Raw genomic sequence first — 22,388 nt, 5'->3', positions numbered from 1 at the left:
AGCAGAGAAGTGAAGAAAAAAGAACAAATGACAGAGAGAACCTTCCTTGCACCGACTATGCCGAATGGAAGGAGCTGGCGTTCTGCGGAACTCCGATAGGTTCCTTCTATTATCAGGTAGGTACCTAATCTTACCTTTTTAGTCGCACCAGCGAGGTTGGTGAAGGAACTCCCCAGGTCCCTTATACCTTCTAACCAGCCAATGTCTTATGCCTTATTCCTTGTTTTTATTACTCACCTGGGCAGCCAACCAATCCACCAGTGGGCAACAGGTCGCAACTCCTATCTCGGAGATAGAACAATAATCACCGCAAGGACAATAAGAAGCTATTCACTTTCTCCATTCAACATTAATCAGCTTCTCAAAATGCCATATGCTAGCCCTGAGATCAGACGATGATTCAGCAAATAGGGTCTATTAGATATCCCTTGCACATGAACCTAACCACCAAATCACTAGAATCTTACCAATTGCGGAATGATTCAATGACACTATTCCATGTATCCTCCCTCATCAGGTTTAGCGTGGTTCGGCTAGCTGAGCATCTGTGACTTGTCAACTTTCGCCGATGGAGAGTTACGGCAGGGCTGACAGCAAACAAGCTTTACAAGCTTCAAGACCCCTGCAACGCTTACCATAAGTCAGTACACCCTGGTCCGCCAAGAATCTCCGACGGGAATTGCAACCATGTTTGAGTCACCATGGGAACTTCCTCAATTCTAGGTATGAATACCTGGTAGAGAGAAGCTTCAATGAACTGGCCTAGATACTAAAAGAACAATAAGAATCTCACATAATCTGATTCTATGCATAGATAGTACCTAACATCACGACATACATAGACGAGCACCAAAATATTGACGACGGCGTGACTTACATCGGTGTTACACTACATGCACTTTACCCCCCCTACCTGCATGCAGCCGCTTAAATCGGCAGACGATTTCCAGCCGCTTCGGAATCCTCGGACGGTCGACAATCGTCGGGCGCATCCACGATTCTTTCCAGATCCAACAAACGCACGATCCAACGTTCATTCGCGCCCGCGGACGAAAAGTCCCGCGCTGACCGGACGTTGGCATGGAAGAAAGAAAAAGCCTTTCAAAAGCCCTAAACTGGTCATGTGGTCTGCCCTACCTGGTCCGATTAGTATTAGGCTTTTAGAATAACAGCCCCCGTGAGAACACACGCTACCCGAGGCCGCCGGAGTAAACGTCGCGCGCATCGAAGATTGATGTCTGATATCTTTGTTATTCGCGATCCCGAATCTTGGCCGAAGTATTTATTTACTTGGCACTAGGCAGGTCGCTGCTCCGGTAAGACCGAATTTTAAATATGACCCCCGAGATCTCGCTTGCCGCGGATCGGGCTGTTGCTGGCCTCCATTCATGCTCCGATAGTATTCGACGAGTAAGAATATGCATCCTCCCGAGATCGTGCAGTGTAGAACGATGTTTGATCTACTCTGTTTATACAGCAGAGTAGGGTATTATAACACCTTTCAGCTGTACAAGACCAGGACACGACATGCGTAGGTATCTACGACTAGGTATAATGTCCAGGGTCCTGAAGACTTGCTTCAAGTGGTACAAGTCACCTACGACCTCCTCATTTAATGTTACCTTAAAAATTTATTAAACAGGAGCAAAATTTCGATGCTTGATATCGTGAGGTTGTGTTTTTAATGGTCCTATGCTAGATCTAGTTAGTAACATGGCATTGACTAGCCCCTCAAACGACCCATCTCATACGATAATGCTCTCTTAATACCGATGGCTAGCCGGAGGTCGCGGAGATACGGAGAATTAAAAGCAAGAGGGCCTTGTAGTAGGGAGGGACGTCCCGTTAGTAGAAGGACGACGATACCTTCATTTTAGCTATATGTATCTGGCTTAATAGTGCTAGGTACCGGTAGGTATTTTCTTTTTTTACCCCCCCTTACCTACCTTCTCGCACTACCTCATTGACTCTCCACCAACAACCAAAGAAGAACTAGCTGCTCATAAAATAAACCCAAGATAGACACAAGCATTAAGCTTAAGAAGATTCTATTTGAAGACTGAGCAGGTACACAGGCGCTGATGTACAGAGCTGAGACCTGCATATGCGCATGAACGCCGTGCTGGAACAAAGACATGACCAATCGGATGAATCTCATAGGTGTACCTCAATCTTCTAAGATAAATCTTATGTGGAGGCTCATTATGCTTCTCTATAAGTGAATAGGTCAACAATCTACTAATACCTATTTGGGGATGTGTTAAGACATAAGGAGGAACGGGTATCAGAAACAATTCGACTAAGAAGGCCTCGTGAAACCAATGTGTCAAGCATGCTCTAATAATTAATCTCTTCTAAAACAATGTCTTATTGTAATTCGAGGTTCATATATAGAGATTGGGCCAGAGTTTCTCATCTTCGTTAACGGATTTCTCGGTTTACTCATTTATGTGGGCGACGATGTCCAATCCTACGAATTGTCAACTAGCAACTAGAAAATTCACGTTCGTTTGTTCAATTGTTCGATTTTGAAGCAACTATATTGCTAAGCACAAGCGATTGCACAGGATTCTGACGATTCCTGGCTGTAACAGATGACATCTCAATAGGGGAAATGTTGAAGCAACTGCTTCAACAACCCTAATGGCCCGCTCCCTCAATAAGTCTCTCGATGGCATCGCAACTTGTTGGGCTTCTTTTTTGCAATTGTCTTATTTTAGACACAACCTCAACTGTGAATCTCTGGTTAAACCATGCCTTTCAGCCTCTTTGGCTCTGGCACGCCTAGGGTATCATAAATCACGTCGTTCCTCTCCAACGCCTGCAACGGAAGAACTATCCATCTGGAGAGTGGACTGCTCTTATGGATGCTAATCAATACTGAATCTTACCATCCCTGGTACTGTCTGTCCCGGTGTCATTACTTTTGGCAGGCACTTCCAAGAACAGCCGCGTCGTATGAATGGGACTACAAGTTGAGCCTGTCCGATACATGGCTTCTCCGCGCGCATCACTCCATCCGTGACAAGATCCCCGACCAGACACCACTCGATCCACTGAGTCATAGGTACTGCGACTCGTCGCCCACATAACGAGCAGGGTAAATTGCCCGAGTTGGCGTTTGCTTCGCTTTGATCAGCGAGACGACCCAGCACGTCGATGATGCTTTGCGGCGAATTCGGTGGGAATAGGGACGGCAATTCATGGAGTTGTCCACTCTTCATACAAGACTGGAGAGCTAGCTCGAATAGGGATGGTACGCGGCCTCGATTGGCGACGGAGGCAAGCTCGTTTCTAGCGGATTGGGGCATCGCGGGTGGTGAACACAGATCCTCAGTTTGGATGGATCGAATCGACGACGATCCCTGCTCGAGTGGAACATTTGGTCTTGGCTCTAGTAGCCGAAACTTGGAGATGACGACCCCTCGGCTATCACTGTACTGCACCAGTGATCGTGCGAGTATGGCAGCTGCCCATCTTGGCTTTTTCAAGTAGGGCCTAGGTTCATCAATAATACCGTCCTGCTTGTCGAGCCAGAATCGCATCTGTCTTGTATGATCGATGCGAAGTGCCTCGTCTACAAAAGGAGTAAACTTGTCGCGAGAGGGATTCTTTATCTCGATGCCCATGGTGATAAGGGGCTCGATGTGGTCGGGTTGTTCGAAGGGGTTAGGGTGTATGTTCAAGGTTCGAAGCTTACTCGGATATTTCAACAAGTCTAAGAGTTCCCCGGGAAGATGTCGAAGACGAGTAAGAGATAGATTTAGGGTCTGTAGGTTGCGTAGGTTTCCGATACTTGGCGGAAGCTCGGTAATCAAAGTACTTCTAAGACTAAGAACGGTCAAGTGTTCTAAATTGAACAGAGCTCCAGGAGCACGGATGAGCGGGTTGTTAGATAGGTAGACTTCAAGGAATGGCCGCCTCGACTCGAACGGAGATGTTTCCTCAATGATAGGAACTGTGTCAAACATGGAAAGCTGTGATACGGTCGTGTTGGAAAGAGACTCGATACCCGAGGAACTGCAAAAATCAGTTTCTGTGTAGGTATAGCTATACAAGGCTTGCAGTGGCTTGCGCGTGGGGAGCTATCTACTTACGAGAGATCAATAGATTGGATTCCACTGTCGATAGCAGCTTGGATCTTTTCCCGGGCGGCCGCTTCGTTGGGAGAGATAGTTGTGACAGGACGAGCATGTCGCAACTGCAGCAGCTTAGACTGGGTAGGCATCTCGATATCTAGAATCGTATCGTCATCTGTATCCACTGAAATGTCGCTTCCCATCCAAACTCCACTATCAAATTGACGCTCAAACGTCCTATTCGCCTTGGGTACCGGTTGTACACTTTCGCCGGAGATTGAATCAGTTGATGCGAGATGCTGTTGGAACCAGGAACCGATATATCGTTTCTTGCGATGTCTTCCTTGAGTATAATTCTCTAACTGAGGATCATCATCACTAGAGAACACGGCGGGGTCGCTCGAATTGGTGAAAATTGGCGGTGCGGATGGTTCACCTCGATTACGAGCACGTTTTCGCGTGTTGCTAAAAGATTCGGTCTCGAAATCCCAAGCGACTGCGGGCAACTTGGGAAGAGTTGGTTCCTCGGCCATCTTCGTGGTATAATAGGGACCAAAGGTACAATAGCCCTAATTTGGTTGTGCCTAAAAGCAAGAGCTACGGGGAGTGAGCTGGTCGTAACAATTGCACGAGAGGTTTGAACGATTGACAGTCTATTTGCTGAGTAAAATCAAAGGAGAAAGAGGAGTGAATGGCGAATCGTGTGTAAACACGAAACTATTAGCGTGACGACCTTTCTATTCTTTTCAAGTTGGAGTAGGCGCGTCACGTCCCGACGTCAAGACGTGCAGGCCCACTTTCCCCAATTGGCAAACACATGGGCTATTTGCGGCTCCACGATCGGAGACAACCATGCAAAATGCATTGATACAATGGTACATTGGTCCCAGCGTCTTGGTTCAAATAACTGTGGCTCCAGGGGTCTCCAAAAAAGGGTCCTGCCCCTAAATTCCGATAAATTGGACATATTTCAATTATTTTGAGCTGTTCTGCTTGAGCAGGTCCTATTATTCAGTTAGGTTTGTTAGTAATCATGAACTAGCTTTGACTTTAAGGGGTAGGCTCCTACAATTCATCAGATTCACCGATTTATAGTCCATACAAGTGCCTCGATATCGGATCGAATTAACTACCATTCATCGGAAGTTCGACGCCAGGGCTACCCCCCTGTAAATCGATGTTATCGTAGGCAATGCGTTAAATGCTTGCAAAGTCGGGATATAATGGATTTGCAGATATAGGGATTTAGATGTAGATAAATTGGGAGAGCGATATGACCCCAATGCGCATGGTCTCAATCCCAGTCGTCATCGTCGTCCTCGTCATCAATAGTCGCATGTCTTAAATTCCCACTCTTGATTCCTTTACTCATGAGTTGTTCTTCCCTAGCATCTTCGGCATCTCTCTTTCTCTTGACGACCCTCATATCCTTCTCATTGACTGCGCCTACCTCGACCAGCAAGTTGTCAATCTCCAGCATACTCATTCGTACTCCGCCTACGGTAACGAGAGTGATTACTTGCTTGACGATATCTCCGTTCTTGTACACGAGGATAGTAGGGCAATTGCGATCTGGATAGTTCTCAATAGCTTTGTCCGCCCTTATTTCGCAGAACTTGATATCACCGTATTCTTTCGCCGCTTGCTTCCAAAGCTCTGATAAAACTCTCGATTCGACGTTCGTTCCTAGTGAGGAAACGAGGTTCACAAATACAGGCCCGTTGTTAGAGGCTTCAGTGACCTCGCGGGAGTAGTCTGGTTTCGATATCGGATACACCGAGCCATGGATTGACTTTTTGGACAATTTATTCAACTCTTGCATGCGCTTCTGTCGGTATTGTTCTAAGAAAGCCTCATCTTCTTCATCTTCTAGAGCATCGAGCTCATCGAGTTCCTTCCCCTCCAACCTGTTCTCATGTGCTATTCTGCGGCCTTCAAGTATGGCTTCTTCGATCATGGGTGTGGGAGACGGAGGTTTCTCGGGTATAACTCCATGTTTGCGGAGTATGTCATTCCTATTTTTACGATTAAGTACATTGTTATGGGTAAGAAAACTTATTGTAGTTCATACCATTCGGTATCTGCGTTGGGGTCGTCGATAGGGACAGCTATCCGTTGATCTGTAGGTGCGGCCATCTTAGTTTGATTTGTTCAATTAGGTAGTAGTTGTTAATTTGATAAAGGTGAATGAAAAGATGATAAAATAAAATTTCGTGAGATTTGGAACGAGACTGAAGTGGATATAGATCAATTGATTGTTTGGTTGCCTTGGATCTTTTGATGCTGCCTGATGTTGTGTTACGAATGATTACATTTGTACTTGGAACAACCAAGCTCAAGTTCCATTATTAACCCCTCCTACGGCGTCCTGCCCCTCTAAGGTGAGTACCTAGGTACAACATCCCACTTTACCCACTTTGGCTGACAGCTGTTTTAACTTTCCTCCAGCTGTAAGTTTTCAATTAGTTTACGCCATGCAAGTGTGGGCCTTGAAAAGCCCTAGCCCTCCTCGGTACTAAACCTAATTTGTCCATGCCAGAAGGGTATTAGTGAATTTCGCCTCTTGCACAGCCAATCTGGCTAAGGAAAATCAGCATCCCCCGAAATTTACTAAACGAATTTTTAACCTCGAAATTACACACACGACCTTCCCCTCAATCTTTAACTACCACCGTCTTTCGCCAAAACAAATCCTGTCTTCCTGCTATCTTCAGATATCGCAGACCAACCTGACACTTGCCAATCCATCGCATAAGACACTTTTTGTGACAATCAGTCAAGATGGTAAGTTCGCATAACCTCATTTTGATTTATCCTTCCAATAAGTCATCGATCTACTGCCACGACTCGCGCTTCATCAATCGTCGATAATCCTCACTACCCCTTTCGATGGCGACGCCGACAATAAAAAAAACTACCCGGCTATTTTTGCGACACCAGAATTCAATTATTCTCTGCTATCCTCTTTATCCGATGCGGCGATCGATGTGGCTGGATGGTTGATGATTGCTTGGATTCACAACAACGAATGGACTTTCATGCTGACAATTTTTTTTCTGCCTAGGTTCTCGCTGTTGATCTTCTCAACCCCAGCCCGGCTGCCGAGGCCAAGAAGCACAAGCTGAAGGTACGATTAACCCAAAGAGAAATCGCACTGTAGAATATTTTGGTGAAGGCGTACTAATTATTTCGCGTAGACTCTGGTCCCCAGCCCTCGGTCCTTCTTCATGGACGTCAAGTGCCCCGGTTGCTTCACAATCACCACCGTATTCTCTCACGCCCAGACCGTCGTCATCTGCCAGGGATGCACCACCGTCCTCTGCCAACCTACCGGTGGTAAGGCTCGATTAACCGAGGGTTGCTCTTTCCGAAGAAAGTAGAGGATTTCGTCTCGTCTTTTCTTCATTAATGGGTATGGTCACGACTTCATAGTGTGGTTCGGATATCTGCAAGGCACTCTCGACGGAATGGGCGCATGAAAACTGGCATCTTGTCTTCCGGACATAAATCGACTTTCTTCACGAACTTCTACGTCATTGCAGATAGACGACGGATACCAAAAAAGAACCTTCAATACAAAAGGGCGTTTGGGGTCCTGATATCTTGCATCATCCGTTTTTCCGCGAATGATTTTTCCTCCTCGTTTTTATCGCCTTGTGTATTACGCAGTCATCGCCCTCGAGACATGAGGCAGGATGGTAGTTACTGCATGGGTGGACAGCTGGAAATGGCTTTCCACGAGCATCGACTGGTCTCTATCTCTGAAGGGGTAGGTTCCGTAGGTCTGATGTGAGGATGTGGAACGTTAATTGAGGATCGCTACATACCCGATTGCAGTGGCCGTATGTTTTCACTGCATCACTGCATTAGGCGAATTCACATTGTTCCACAATATGTCATTATTACCGTGACTTGCTAATGGTGCTACGCTTATCTTCCATGTCATTTGTCTTGTAGATACCGTCCGGCAACTGTAGAATTCGCGTTGACTTTTCATGTGATCCACGGATAGGATAGATTCGACAGAAGCAAAGTTTCCTAGGCCGAAGCATTGCACATTCTATTAGAACTCTCATTGCCGTTTAAAAGCAATAGTCTAGTGCACGGCCGACAATCTATAATACCTAGGTACTAGTAGGTACCTACCAAGTATTTCATATCTAGAGTTTCCCAGGAAGAAGTAAAGTAGTAGGCTTAACTTGCTTCAAGCCTTTCGATGTGGTAACATACATCGGATAGATTGGTGACCTAATATCTTGAATACTTACAAATAAGTAGCTAGTAGCTCAAAGGTAAGAACGTTAACTAGATTTAACAAAGAATGACACTTAAGATCTTTATGCAAATCTTATTATTGTCTTCAGCTTCATACAAATCCAGTAGCTCTGGGGTTCAACAATTAGTTCCATTCATCTCTCCCTGTGCTCCCTGTGCTCCCTGTGCAAGGGGACCTTCGTCTGATACGTGAGGCGGTCAAAATCTCGAAGGTGTCTGAGATATGTACATCGGTACATAGATACTTAGGTACATATTCAGATATTGACTTTGATGTCAAGACCCTATTAAAACGCGTAAAAACACGTCTTAGAAGGGACTAATTACGCGCATCGCGCATCCCCCACTTTCCACTTCCAAGTTTCCAAGTTCTCCTAATCGCTAATCGTCTGATCAACCGCCCCCAACTTCTGACCAGCCTCCTTTCGAACACACAACTTCTCCCCTCCTTCTTTTCATCATCGTCATCCGCTTACATCGGACGGAAATTTCTGCTTTAGACGGGATTAATTATTTTGTCTATGCGACGAATAATTCCTTTAAAATAGGGGTTCTATTCTCTAGATTCCATCAGGGAGTAATTGATCGGCGTGGCTGAGCCGTTTCGACTCTGTGGGTTCACACTCCGTAGAACCTATTAGCGTTCTACCTCCTGTTCCATCACCACGATAGATCCGATCCGTTCTAGTCAAACCTCCGGAACTCTGGGGTCGTCATTTGATCTGAGGCAACCCGGACCCGTTCGTGTGGGCCGCATTGCATCAGACACGTAACTCACCCATCCCTATATCGATCTACCCAACCTCCAACCATGTCAGCTCCGCGGACCAAACGTCAGTTCGCTGGTGCAGCAAGCGATCCTGCTCAACGACACATCACATCATTTTTCAACAGTGCATCACCATCATCGTCGTCGTCCTCACAACACCTCAACATACCTTCCTCCCCTCCTTACGTCAACAGCCCCCCTCTACCCGCAACCGTGCAAGCAAACCTGCTATCGGTGGGCATGCGAGTACGCAAATCCGTACCCGAGGGCTACAAAACCGGCAGCTACAGTGCCTTCGGGCTCTTCGATGAGAACGCAACCACCAACCCCAACACCATGGTCGAAGGACGCTCCCGAGCCAACGCCATCTCCACGCCGCGAGAACTCCTCCCCTTCTGCGGGATCCACAGAGTCGGCGGTTTAGACACACAACCGGATCACCCCTCACCCTTCCTACTACCTACATCCTCATCCTCCATCTCAACATCCGCCCGTCATCCCCTCTTAAGCGTAAACGGCCACCCCCTAGACGAGGCCATGACCGACGACGACGACGTCCCTGGCTTAACTAGCAGCCAGGACTCCCTTGATTCTACCGCCCCAGCTTCCCCTCGCTCGACACGCAAGCGCTCCTACACCGAGGACGAAGAACCCGAAGCCCCGTCCACACCCGGCCGTCTCAGCGTCGTCAGCTTCGACTTCAACGCATGGCGCGACGGGTTCGACGGCGAAGTCAGTCCTCGGAGTCACGCGCCCACTAGCTGGTCCCCGGGGAATAGCAACGGTCGTCCTATGGCCGTGCCACGGAAGATAAGGACCCGGGGCGGTGGAAAGGGCGTGGTAAGCGGAAGGGAGAACGTTAGAGTCGTGGGGGATGCGGATGTGAGTGATTTCGGAGAGGCAGATTTCTTGGTTAGGGGCGGGGAGTGGGAGGTTGAGATGAGTGATGTTTGATTAGACTTGGATTACACAAGAGGAGGGGGTATGATTGTTATGCCGCGTTGGACGCTGGGATACCTGAGATACGAAGGATGGTGGGTGAGGGGTTGGAAAGGGGGGATATGCATAGAGGTTAAGGGAACAGAGACAGCGGAAGCTGCTGTATTTTATGTTACGGATTGGATCGGATTGAACATTGGCGGCGGACGAGGACATTTTTAGCGTATACTGCATGATGGGGGCGGCTGGCGCCACGGCGTTTTTTTTCTTATTGGTGTTGCATTGGAGATGCAACATTTTTGTATATGTAGGTAACCTACCTGGTTTATGGGTGCGTGCGCAACGGGAGTACATGCAAGGGGGGGATCATCCGAAATACTCTCGCAGTCGGAACGGATTAGATCACATCGATATGGGAAGATTGGTTGGTTGGTTGGTTGTACTACCAAATCATGAATTGATATACAATTTAACCTCTGTAGCACGTTGCCATTGATAGCGAGGACTTGGTTTAAGACTCATTATTTTATTATCCCACGCGGCTTGGGGCGTGGAGTGCGTAATGTTTAGGAGTGCTATGTATAGAACAGTCTGATCACATGAATGTATGGTCACAATATGGGTTTGGTCTACCTACTACTCGACCTAAAGCCCGCCAAACGGATCGCGGAACTCGAGAAGGTCTCTCTGGCCGTAGAACTCACCGGCTACAGTAAGGATCATGTTCAGAGTGGCGCGTTCGTTGATCTTAGCTCTCTGGCGTTCCTCTTTCTTCTGAACTTCTTCGTCTGCTGCGAGGGCGGCAAAGGCTTCATCCATGAGGTCCGTGGTTTCAGGTTCGGGGATTACGGCTTCCGCGTCCTCTTCCTCGTCCGTCGCGCCAAGCTGGCGCAGGAGCCGAGCCTTGGCCGTCTCTATGTCAGCCGATAATTCTTCTGCTTGATTTTGGGGTACTTCAGATACTTCCCCATCCTCTGCCTCCGAGTCCGAATCAATCTGCATCTCGACGTCCGATAATTCCTCCGCCACTTCTTTGGGAACTGAAGCTCCGGCCTCGGTAACTATTTTTGGCTGGGCGTTTTTGGCGTTCGTAGCTGTGGCCTCCTCTTCCACGTCATCAAACTCATCAAATCCTTCCGGGCTCAATTCCTCGTCAATGCCTTCGTCGTCGATTTCAGGCTCACCCAGACTCTCGGCGCTACTATCGCCGACGTCATAATGCTCTTTCAGAACCTCCATCTCGACCAAGCTAACCATCAATAAAACCGCCCTCTTACCCAATTCGCGGATGTACCCAATCTCCTGGTAGTCTAGCTCGCCCCTCTCGGGCAGGCGCGCTAGCAGCGCCCATATCCACCTGCTAGTGCGCTCCCAGAGAGTCTGCTTCTTGCGCAGGAACTTGCCACCAAGGATGATGCGTAGGAGCCGGATCACGCCTTCCTTGCGCATGCCGGCGACTTGGGCAGGCAGTGGGTCCGTGCCCCGGATTCGACCAGCCCACTTGGGGAAGGTGTCGGATCGGGAGCCGAATTCGCGTACTTCGGTTGGATTCGATTTGGGGAGGGACAATAATACGTCGTGTGGAGGGTCGGTTTGTAGGATCTGGCGTAAGGCTAGATATTGGTTCGTGAGAGAGGCAAAGTACGCGTCGCGGATCTCGTCTACGTTGCTGTTGTGTGGGCGCCCTTCGCTGTCGGATTCAAGACTACTATCTTCGTCGTAGTTTAGCTCGAGGTTTTCGCCTTCTTCGCCCTCCTCGTAGTCTTGATTTGCTTCATCATAGTCTCCGTCTTGTTCTTCATCCGTGTCCTCCTCTTTATCAAAGTAGCCTGACGGGTATGCGGTATACGCTCCATCATGATAGTATCCTCTAAAATCGCCTGTGCCATCTTTATAAATACTCCGGTCGATGTTTTCTGCTCCACCTTGCAGACTTCCATTTGTAGATTGGGCTGCAAATTGAGGAGGCAGTTGCGGGCCAGCTTTGCTCGCGGCGAGGACGTGTGGGATTGCGGATGCCTGGGTTCTATACTCACCATATCAGTATCATCACCTAAGAAAACCGAAATACAGGTTTAGCCTTGCGAATCTGCAGAATGAAAGCAGGTGGTAGAAAAAGTTAGCTTACCGTACAGATTTAAGATATGATAAAGCGTCGGAGTCATCCTCCCAGTCTAGATCACTGTCTCCAGTTGGCACAGTCGTAAGACACTCGAAGTCACCAAAGGCGCTTCGTTGGCCGTAATTCGGGTCCATAGTTGAGTTTGTCTTTGTCCCTCCGGAGTACTGTGGATTTCGATGTCTCTTGTAGGCATTCCCGCCCTCATTGTCGGCGGTACGTTTTCTCGACTTCATGACCTGTATTCTAGTGATTTGAGATGAATCGGTGTGATGTTTTGTAAAAGTTACGTTGATGCGCAGTCAACGTCTGGATTGGAAAATGAAGAGTGGGAGCCTGGGAACTTAAAATTGGAATGGTCTGTTGCATAGCGATAAACGCTAGAGCTGGTAGCTTATTAAGCGGGGCTTTATGCAGATATATACCTAGGTACCTATTTAGTGCATGCATCACGATAATTAATCTTTCACTCGGTCAAACAAAAACTAATCTCATACGTACCTCGTACCTAACTACTAAATACATACCTGGACACGCCGATAGAGGTTATTAAATTCATATAACACTTACCGACATCAAGTATGGGTGTGACTGATCACAACTTTTTGAAGACCCATGTTTACCTTATCCTTCTTCGGCAGATTTTAACATCTGGTCTTCTTTCGATTCCCTGTTAGCTAATCGATACCTTCAAAGATAAATGAATGTTCATCACAAAAGTCCCATATTTTTGGCGTATGACTTGACGTCAAACTTGTGAGTCAGCTTGGTGGAAGGTCAGTTTGAGGTTGCCTCCTATTTGTTCTTAGAAAAGATATAAGGCTAACGAAAGTAGGGCGGACGACACCCACTCTTGAGACTACAACACGTAATAAATCTGACATTACTAGGTAATGGTTACATAGGAATGTTAGATAATGCGTGATTAATTGAGCATTTAAGTCTTGGATATAGCATAACTTATGTAGCTAAGTTCATATTAGCCTAGGTCAGTACACCGTCATATTGCTTCCTACCTTGCTTGTTTAGAGAAGATACCTAGCTAAAGCATTAAAGCATTGAGATTTCACTCGGCAGAAGCAGCCAGATCTTAGTCTGCTTTATCTCGTAAGTAAAATTGTCCATCTACTCAAGATGAGTACCTCTTCAGTGGGTTACTTGTGGGTGATGTTATATTAACTTCTAGGGAACTATAAAGCTTTGGTTTTCTTTAGTCGTGTTTAAATGTTGCTATATAGCACTCACGATCTCGCTAAGTGATAACCGTTTTGGGTATCATATAGGTAGGTACTAAGTAGGTATTCATAGATGTATATGCGGTAGCGAACAACGATCTAGTGTCTGGATTCGGGTATTGCAACATTTCGTACTAAAGAAATCAGTTTCGGAGTTGGAGTATTATTTCGAAAGCCAATTCTTCTCCAAGAGTCATAACTCATGAGACTGCATAATAACTTTCAAGAAACTGATAATAATGCTTTGCTAGTTGAGTTCTGCGACTCCTTTGAGCACCTGCGAATTTCGGCATCCACACCTTATATCCATGTCATACAAGAACATCCTTGAGCAACACCAAGCGTTTACACCGTAACAAGGTGAGTAACCCCTTTTTAATCATATAGAACTTCTTGGATACTTGCTAATCATCAGAACTCAATAGGTAAGTACCTACCTAGTCAAGGCCTCCGCTCCTAGTCTTGCTATCTATCTCGGGTGTTCCCGCTTCTATGCGCGGGGGCTGTGCAGGGTGCAAGTCCATGGCCCTCCAAGAACAGTTAGTTACATAGTGGTAAGCTAATGTCCATAATAAGGTTCGATTTGGAGCAAACATTGAGAATGATGCTAATCGTTTCCCCTCGTAGACGGTCGGAGGGTCCACGCGAGCTTCCCTTTTCAAGCATCAACCCGTCTTACCCCGGGACCTGGATGGGGGCTTGCCAAGGGCTGTGCCTTACATTCTGCAGCTTCTGGTAATGCTGGGGTCGTCTCTTGCGGACCTCGGGGAATTTATTAGGTGGTACTCTGCCTGAGCTTAATCTGACCTCCTGGATCCCATTCTTCCCTTCTCGGTGATTTCAGCTCTTACAGCATAATCCACGTTATAGTTGACTCCGACCTTCTCATCACCACGCTCCCCCCTTATCCCTATCCACAAATCACTATGAAGCAGGTCAGTTGACGATAATAAATAGGTAGTTAGGTTTTTTCCTATCAATATTCCGCTCATTTCTCTTTCGACGTACCTGCTATAAGTATAGATCCCGCCCGAGAAGTCATCTGCTTAATAGGATTAAAGCTCCAAAGATTTTTTATAATATATTTTTCGATATATGATTGCGATCATATGATCGGATGATCTCCGCGACAGTGTTAGAGATGTATCATCTGGGTAGTGCCTAGACGAAGTTTTCGTTGCATTACTACCTGCTATAGAGGATTCCATTTTAATGTCGAGGCGAAGTTCTATGATCTATTGGCTACGTGGTACCGCCTACTGCTACGGTGGGGTGGCTGTGCGAAGCCTTCGAAACTACCTAGGTAGATAGGTAGGTAATGGTGGCGTTGATATTTCGTGGCTTAACATCGGTCCGTCAAATCAGACGGACTCCTCACTAAGTTCAGACGGACATCCACCCAGCTATACCTAACTAGGCTAGTCCCTTCGATACTTGCTTTACAGTACAATCTCCCATATAAATCTAAGTATCTTTTCGACATAGGACTATTAACACCTATTTATCAACGACGACAACGTTAATTTTAACATAGGTTTCGATATATTTAATATATCAATATTCTTGCTATTGATATAGCCAAAAAGATTTATCAATTACCTCGTTATTACTCTAAGGGATACTTGGTATGAAACATGGGAAAGCATAGATGAGGCTATTCGCAACCTTACTGCAGCTCTTATGAGAGCTATCTCTAATGAAGCCCCCCATGCAAAGGTGTCTATATAAAAGCCACTAATGATTTCAGGAGGCAAGAAGACTATAAACAGGCTGTAACTTCTTCCTTTTACAGCGCCAAAAAGCGACAGCGAGGCTGGCGATACGGGGGGAGGGGGGGGGGGGGGGGCAATTCCTTTAGTAGCACGTCGAAAAGGTACTTAGGTTGATATGGAAGACTGTACTGTAAAACATGTATCCACACGACTAGCCTCGATTAGGTATAGTTGGGTGGATGTCCGTCTGAATTTAGTGAGGAGTCCGTCTGATTTGACGGACCGCTTAACATCGGTTTAGGGGGGTTCCTCTGCTTATTCAAAGAATTACTGGTTGCCTCATTTGAGACATTAATATCTTAAAGTTAGAGAGCTCGAATCGTTTCGCACGCCCTTTCTGAAGATTTGACGTTGGTTCGACGTCGTGTTTCTGTTGTGGTCATGTATCAGGGTATCCTTCAGATCAGGGTGGACTGTTTCACGTGCGTTTTCACGCAAGATGAAATAAGCCGGGATTACAACTCGCCATTGAGTAACAGAATGGACTTACCTATATAAAAGATGGACTGTGAATGGATATCGGCTCTAGCGCTTAGGGGAAAGAATAATTAGTCGTGTCTACCGTAAGCCCAAAAGACGCGTTCCCACGGCTGCTTTCGGGCTTATCAATGGGTTAGTATTGCTTCGCCGGCCTAGCGGTGTATAGTCAGTGGCGACGTAAATCTTCATTATCCCTAACACTACAGCTCATACAGGCGGTGGCGAGTTTTGCTTTCTTACAAGAATTTGACCCTATGTTGAAACACCCAATCCTTACATTATCCCAAAAGCATATTTCTCCCTGTTGAACCACGTTCTCTACAATCAACGACACATGCCTACCTAGGTAAGGTATAATTCCGTCCGAGATAAGGGAAACCGTACGCCGTATGAACTATATTTTACTTCTATCCGATGTTCTCCAACCACTAGCGATCAGAGATTACCCTCGCCAGGCAGGGGTAGAGCTTACCTAATTAGTTTCATCCTCGTCATCGACATGATCTGAAGAATCGCGGCGCAAATATGAGTGGCTAGTATAGTGGCTTTCGTTGTGCCGATTCACTGGGCTCCATGGCTCTATACGAACCATGTAATGGCGGATATTGTCTTCTCCAAGTCGTTCGTCGATAGAGTGATTCTGCTCTTCTTCTTCGGCTTGCCTCCCTATATTATCAGGGATGACCTGCTCGGTGGTGTCCCTTTTAGGGAGTTAGTCGATACTTTATTACCTACAAGCACGTTGAACTTACTCAATAGAGCCATGATGGTTCTCGGTAGACCACCGTCTCCCTAAAGATGTGTCATAGGGGTCTGATAATGCTTGAGTGTGTGGGCCTTGGTCCTGGCTAAACACACCATCTGTCTCTTGCCGGGTGTTATCCTCGTCTATAACTTCCATCTCACCAGGCGATGAAATCGGGGATATACTAAAAATATTGAACCTCGTGTCTCTCTGTGGGTATGGTACTGGCTGGGTGTATGCAGTCACGTCGTCAGACGTGGTTGTATTGGTGGTATGGCCATTCGAGGACAGATATGTTGAGTATAGCCACCTGGAGCTAGTATTCATGGCGGCAGTCATCGAGTAGGATGGGTCCAATTGGTGGTAGTCAGGCGAGATATCCGGCGGATACGAATCATAGTTGGATATGTGAGGATCATATGATGTAACGTTGGCATCATCCCCCCCATGAGGGGCGGTCGATGGTCTGAAGATGCTTGTGGTGTATACGGATCTTGAAAGATCTGTCGTGGTAGTGCTGGTTGGATGAATATTCTGGTACGTCACTGTTTCCTCCATGTCGGTATTGCCCTGTAAATACGCGGCGTTGGTGTTGCTACTTTCTTCCAAAGATATTTGATACCCCACGACCTCATCTCCAACAATAGAAGGTGTGCTACTAGGTTCCGTAATACGTCGATGACGCTGGGACCGAGGCCGAGCGCTTTGGCGAGTACGGTTAGAAGATGACCGTGAATGGCCATGTCCTCGATGACTGTCCGCCATACTTAGGTAATAGGTATGTGGTGAGGGGGCAAAAATCAAAAATTAATATGGAAGTTGCACTCCGGGGAAAAAAGAAAGGGCAGAATTATTGAGTCTTTTTATGACGAGGTAAGAAGGGTCGGAGGCTCAAAAGATCAGCAATTTGGGCGCGGCCCCTTTTGCCTAACTGTACCGGCACTCACCAAAGAAGGGCTGGCTTCTTTCTGGAAGTCAGATCTCCTGTACCAATCATTCTAACGGCATACAATGCCTTCAGTGGGTCGCGAGCGAAAAAAAGACTCGAGGGGCGGGGACAGCGATGAGGCAGACCGAACGGCGACCCCACCAACGAGGTAGGAATCAGCTAACGACGTGAGGTTTCTATATGGGCCATTCGTATGGCATTCCGCCTTTTCAACGTGGCATAGGTATTTAAACGCAATACAGCATTGCGGCCCTTGAGATGTGCCGAGAATTCGGGGTAGTTCACACTATGGAAAGACCCACGTCCTGACTGCGAGCAGAATTCGAACGAGCGTTGGAACTCACTCTCAGGCAGCTTATCCTATCTTAGAAAAGAATCCTTAAGGCTCGGGAGAGCTGACCAACGAAGATACTTCACCTTAGTGTCTATCACGTTGACACAAGTAGGTAGGTAGGTAGGTACCTACCGGAAGATCGGGGCTGAAGGGCGACTGGGCTAAGGCGCGGGCAGACAAGTCAGGATAAAGCTTCTCGGTCTTTTTTTTTAAGAGCTTGCAGGATACATTGTTAGCTACCAGCCTCCTAGTACCCGGTATGTACTCCAGCGCTCCATGGTTCCATGGGAGTGCCGCGACGTCACATGGTACCTCAGCAAAACAGCCACGTCCACATTTCCCCATCTTTAAATGCAAAGAACTAGTATCAAGTACCATAACCCTTGATTTCTATTCCTTCGACAGTTAATAGTTCTAACGATATTCGGGCCAGGTCATGGGGAAGGAGAGAAAGCTACGCTAATGTAACATGGGGGGGCGGGTATGCTGATAGCTAGCATGGCAGACGAAGATCAAGCCCTACAAATGTAGGTAAATACCAGGTATATACAAGCTACCTAAGTAAAGTGTGGCTTCCCACAGCTAGGTACCTACCTATGTAGCTTTCCTATGCCACTTTACCGTCGCAGCGTTCTGCAACGGATAATCGCTCTGAGACATGCTTAACCGTAAATACTAGGTACCTAGGTAGGTACCTATCTATGAAGTATCTACACGTATGAGAACGCCTAGTCTTTATTTTCCGTGTGGGCCACATTTTGTACGTCTCTGTGAGCCGGTCTCTCGTGTTTACTTTATCAACTCTTGCACCGGGTATCAAGAAGGGGGTAGGATTTTACCAGGTAAAGTACAATTAGTGGTTGCATTGCAGTCCGTTCACTATAGAGATATGTAGATATGAAAGATCAGGCTTGTTTGAGTTTACCTAGTACCTTGGGAAATCGTACGAGTTAGGCAACCCGAGAAGTGGCTTTGAATCCGCGATGCCTCTGTTGTAGTAGCATTCTGAGGTCGCTGTAGGTTTAGAACGATAGAAACCGCACTTAGCCATACCCAGCCGAGTGCAAAAAGACGCCTCGCATGATGTAAATAAAGCTAGTTAATTGACGTTTAGTAGTGACCCTAGTGTTGACTCTTGAATTTAGACTTGGAGGTATCCGACGCGACTACAGGGGTAAAATGCTGTCATATTTCGCTTCTACCAGGGGAAATACAGTCAGCTTGGGCGCCAGGAAAATCCAATTAGATATTCATATTCTTACTAAGGAAGTTTTAGATTAATGGTATCGTATTTTCGCTTCATCGCGTTTTTCTTACCTACGGGTCTCTGTTGACTTACGGCTCTCATGAGTCTATTCCACCCTCTGGTCTATATATTCTTCCGAGCGCTGTTCAACAAATTCCTCGACTATCCCATCTTTTTGCTCAACGAGGCGTAAATGTGTGACGTCGCACTAAGTAAAAGTCATAGTCGTGGATTCATAAACTAGACAATCTAGTAATGTCAGGTTAGTACGAACCGGCTCCGGAAATGAATACTCGTTGACCTTACCTTTTTATTTTAATTTCTAGATAAGAAAGCTAGCTATCCAATTTGAGCCGTGGTTAAATCCCGAGTCATATTCTGGGTGGTAATAGATTTAAGTCGCATCGAATGCATAAGTATATATTCTTGGGGGTTTTGGATGTCGTAGGTATAGACGGATGTGATTAGACAACTGGTTGCCTCGTGACTTTCGAACGAAAGAAGAAGCTGTAGGTAAGGTCTTGTTTAAATTAAGTACCTATGCTACCCATCATGCTATCTCAAAGACTTAAGGCTGGGTTATGATTCTAGGACTGCCGGACCGTACTCCCTGAGGTCCTTGAGAAAGTCTGCCTACCTAGTACCTACCTAGGTAGGTAATAGGTATCTGGTTATCTTCGACTTATGTCAAAGAAAAGAATACACCTCTATGATGAGGATAGTTCATGTCACTACCTAGGTACACTAGCAGATAATCATCCTGGAACTGAAACGTTAGTCAAATTGGATGCCTTGTTGCCGTTCTTACCAGTACATTGCTCAGTATCTGTCAGCTTACATGTCTCCGAAGAGGTCCACGAGTGATATATCTACTCCGTTAGTGGGGGAGCCGGCGCCTAACGACTCAGGCTCCATTCTGGTGATCTCTAATCAGGTTTCGTACGACCCGATGTGTCCTTCAAGAACGGGAACATCCATCCGGCATAGCCTGGTGTGAAAACGAACTTGAGCCGCAGTCTACCTAGATAGGTACTGCATAATATTTAAGATGAGGGAAGATTTCGACATAGAGAATAGCTAGATAGTTTCTACCTCCGGAAATGGAGATGTAGTGTAGGGTCTTCAGAAGTACCGTCGCGCTTGGCTCCGGGAACCTGCATTCTTAGGCCAGCTAAGAGGCTAGAACGGAGGACGTTAAAGAGTGAATGGCGTTCCGCTGGATTTTGAAGAGTTATGGGCGATAATATAGTGAAAGGAGCGGTGAAATATCGTGGGAGATGATGGAATTTTGAGTTGGGCAAATGAGGTGAGATTCGCTTTAATATTAAATTCGCAAATTCCAGGAAACGGTATTAATTAGCTGGTATAACTGATGACAGGGCTTCTGCTTTTGAAACCCGAGGCTATTTTGACCAACGAATAATGCATCCTTCCGAAAGGTTACATCCCTTTTGGGTCTCTAGATCGGCAACGATTGTGGTTTTCTTTCAATTCATTCGTGTCATTCAATGTATAATGAGTTATAATTAAGGGCGGAGAGCCGGGATACGACTCTTTCTAAGCACATCGCGGCAATGTAGAAAGCGGAACGAGAAGCAGAGTGGTACCGCTTGTTAGATCCTGATATCACTCGGGTGGCTTATGAGCTAGCTGGATATCACCTCCACGTCTAAGTGGCTGTCACATACTATGAACGCAGTAGCGTGAGACTTATCCTGTATCTATCGATGCAGGTGAAACCGGCGAGGACTCCTCAACTGTGCGTTGGCTTAAACAAGAATCACAATAGAACATATTACGTTCAACACGGCTTTCAGCATGTCTCTCTAGTGCCAGATCCTCGTTCATAATAGAGAAAGCCTATAACTTTCCGTTGCAAGGTATCTCCTTGATATTCCGGGATAAACCGTTCTCACTACTTCATGTGTGAGGCTCATTTCATCCAAGCTCTGAGTCATTGCAGCTAGCTAGCTACCTATTGGGTTGTAAGTAGGTAGGTAGGTAATTTAAATGTGCGCCACTAGTTGATGTTACACAACATGTGCGAACGGTAAAGGTCATTGCTTTTTGCTTTTTGCTTTTTTTTTCTGGTTATCATCACTATCTCGATATCACCATCCTTGTTATCGTCACAGTCGCCGTTCTATCTCCCCTTACTTTTAGAGAAATCAAGCACTACTTCAGAAATTATCGCATATTAATATATGAACATACATATCTAGTTAGTTACCTACTTGGGTAAGTATGTCCATCATGATCTCATGAAGAAATCGGCCAAATTGGTGCACCATAATGGCAATTGCACACAAGTTACCTAGGTATTCAATACGTACTAGGTAGTCACGTATATTCCTATCGGTATCGTACCTAGTTACCTAAGCATGGCTGTCTTAATATCCCCTATTATAAGATCCTCACTCTTACTTACTTGAAGTTGTAGGTCGAGATCGGCGAACACAAGTTCCTTTACGTCAGTCTTTGGGACCAACTATCTGCATCTAGGCCCTTGTAAACACCTAATAACCATATCCGAACTAGGTACCTACTTACCACATGCACGTAGCCATTTATAGACAGTCTGAAAACGTTTGAGCGGGGGTCCAAGACCGTATGGGCTCTTGTTCTCATGGCCAAGCTCACATATATCCAGTTCAATTAAGCCCAATCTAAGCAGATCGCATCGTGTTGCCAGGGGTATGCTCACGAAGCTAGATATTTGTTGAACATGATTGATTTATGACCCGCTAAGCTCGGATCCGAATCATAAAGATCCCGGTAGGGGTGTCGACGCCACTTCGCATAGGGTTTCAATGGTTGGTAAGGTGGGTTGCTATCCCATCAAGCCCGCCCACGCTATGTGTCTATCGGAAGGGTCTGTTTACATGATTGCCACTGGGAAAAGATCCGACTTAATTTATAAATTCCGTCATATATTCTAGGTAGGAGGTAGGTAAACTATTCTCCATTCCCCACCTTAAGGGTTCGGACCGCTCACGGTCATCTTTTGGGGATAAAAAAGCAATGCGGTCAGCATCCATGGATGTGTTCTTTCAGGGGACGGCAACCGTATCACGACATCACACAGCTGTCAGTCCAGGAAGCTAGCTTCCCCGCAAGTCGTTTATTTTACCCGTGTCAGTAATATATTGTTACCCAGACTAGGTATTGGCGTACATAGATCTCCCGTGCAACACGGGGGATTTGGAGGACTACAGCTGCCGGTTTCCCCGTGTTGACATGCCAACAATGTATGGCTGAGAAGCGTCCAACACTAACGGAACTTCCCCATAATGTGGTGGTATCCAAAAATCAGATCCTTGATAAACCCCTGCACATACTGCAGGATCTGGTGCCCCCATCGTATGTGGCTGCAAAACATAATCCAAAGCTGAAATTCATGTGTGAGAAATAGCCTTGGGAACGCGCCGTGAAGCTCTATATACCCA

General features: G+C 46.4%; 7 protein-coding genes across 7 annotated transcripts; 3 read left to right on the top strand and 4 right to left on the bottom strand.

Annotated features, from left to right (window-relative positions):
- Positions 1-2,507: 2,507 nt before the first annotated feature.
- On the bottom strand, positions 2,508-4,734 carry GGS22DRAFT_125660 (uncharacterized protein). The gene is made up of 2 exons (XM_047958332.1): positions 4,098-4,734; positions 2,508-4,020 (listed from the first exon to the last, which is right to left on the bottom strand). Exons 1-2 carry the CDS (start codon positions 4,610-4,612, stop codon positions 2,871-2,873), a joined length of 1,665 nt encoding a protein of 554 aa, XP_047820028.1. The 5' UTR covers positions 4,613-4,734; the 3' UTR covers positions 2,508-2,870.
- A 508-nt stretch (positions 4,735-5,242) lies between these two features.
- GGS22DRAFT_125658 (thioredoxin-like protein) lies at positions 5,243-6,347 on the bottom strand. The gene is made up of 2 exons (XM_047958331.1): positions 6,151-6,347; positions 5,243-6,094 (listed from the first exon to the last, which is right to left on the bottom strand). Exons 1-2 carry the CDS (start codon positions 6,213-6,215, stop codon positions 5,374-5,376), a joined length of 786 nt encoding a protein of 261 aa, XP_047820027.1. The 5' UTR covers positions 6,216-6,347; the 3' UTR covers positions 5,243-5,373.
- Positions 6,348-6,649: 302 nt separating this feature from the next.
- Positions 6,650-7,971, top strand: GGS22DRAFT_160212 (ribosomal protein S27-domain-containing protein). The gene is made up of 3 exons (XM_047960893.1): positions 6,650-6,863; positions 7,144-7,206; positions 7,277-7,971. The coding sequence occupies exons 1-3, from the start codon at positions 6,861-6,863 to the stop codon at positions 7,457-7,459; spliced, it is 249 nt and encodes an 82-aa protein (XP_047820026.1). The 5' UTR covers positions 6,650-6,860; the 3' UTR covers positions 7,460-7,971.
- A 761-nt stretch (positions 7,972-8,732) lies between these two features.
- Positions 8,733-10,602, top strand: GGS22DRAFT_160210 (ribonucleotide reductase inhibitor-domain-containing protein). The gene has a single exon (XM_047960892.1). The coding sequence runs from the start codon at positions 9,166-9,168 to the stop codon at positions 10,075-10,077; it is 912 nt and encodes a 303-aa protein (XP_047820025.1). The 5' UTR covers positions 8,733-9,165; the 3' UTR covers positions 10,078-10,602.
- On the top strand, positions 10,186-10,632 carry GGS22DRAFT_125628 (uncharacterized protein). The gene has a single exon (XM_047958328.1). The coding sequence runs from the start codon at positions 10,295-10,297 to the stop codon at positions 10,556-10,558; it is 264 nt and encodes an 87-aa protein (XP_047820024.1). The 5' UTR covers positions 10,186-10,294; the 3' UTR covers positions 10,559-10,632.
- Positions 10,633-12,530, bottom strand: GGS22DRAFT_125645 (uncharacterized protein). Its single transcript, XM_047958330.1, has 2 exons — positions 12,191-12,530; positions 10,633-12,088 (listed from the first exon to the last, which is right to left on the bottom strand). Exons 1-2 carry the CDS (start codon positions 12,415-12,417, stop codon positions 10,708-10,710), a joined length of 1,608 nt encoding a protein of 535 aa, XP_047820023.1. The 5' UTR covers positions 12,418-12,530; the 3' UTR covers positions 10,633-10,707.
- A 2,979-nt stretch (positions 12,531-15,509) lies between these two features.
- On the bottom strand, positions 15,510-17,793 carry GGS22DRAFT_160204 (uncharacterized protein). The gene is made up of 2 exons (XM_047960891.1): positions 16,421-17,793; positions 15,510-16,369 (listed from the first exon to the last, which is right to left on the bottom strand). Exons 1-2 carry the CDS (start codon positions 17,176-17,178, stop codon positions 16,141-16,143), a joined length of 987 nt encoding a protein of 328 aa, XP_047820022.1. The 5' UTR covers positions 17,179-17,793; the 3' UTR covers positions 15,510-16,140.
- Positions 17,794-22,388: the final 4,595 nt, after the last annotated feature.

The sequence above is a fragment of the Annulohypoxylon maeteangense genome (genome assembly GCF_022496945.1).
Source record: "Annulohypoxylon maeteangense strain CBS 123835 unplaced genomic scaffold GGS22scaffold_6, whole genome shotgun sequence".
Classification (NCBI taxonomy): Eukaryota; Fungi; Ascomycota; class Sordariomycetes; order Xylariales; family Hypoxylaceae; genus Annulohypoxylon; species Annulohypoxylon maeteangense.
Note: the sequence above shows the minus strand (reverse complement) of the source record. Positions and strands in the feature narration are given on the sequence as shown.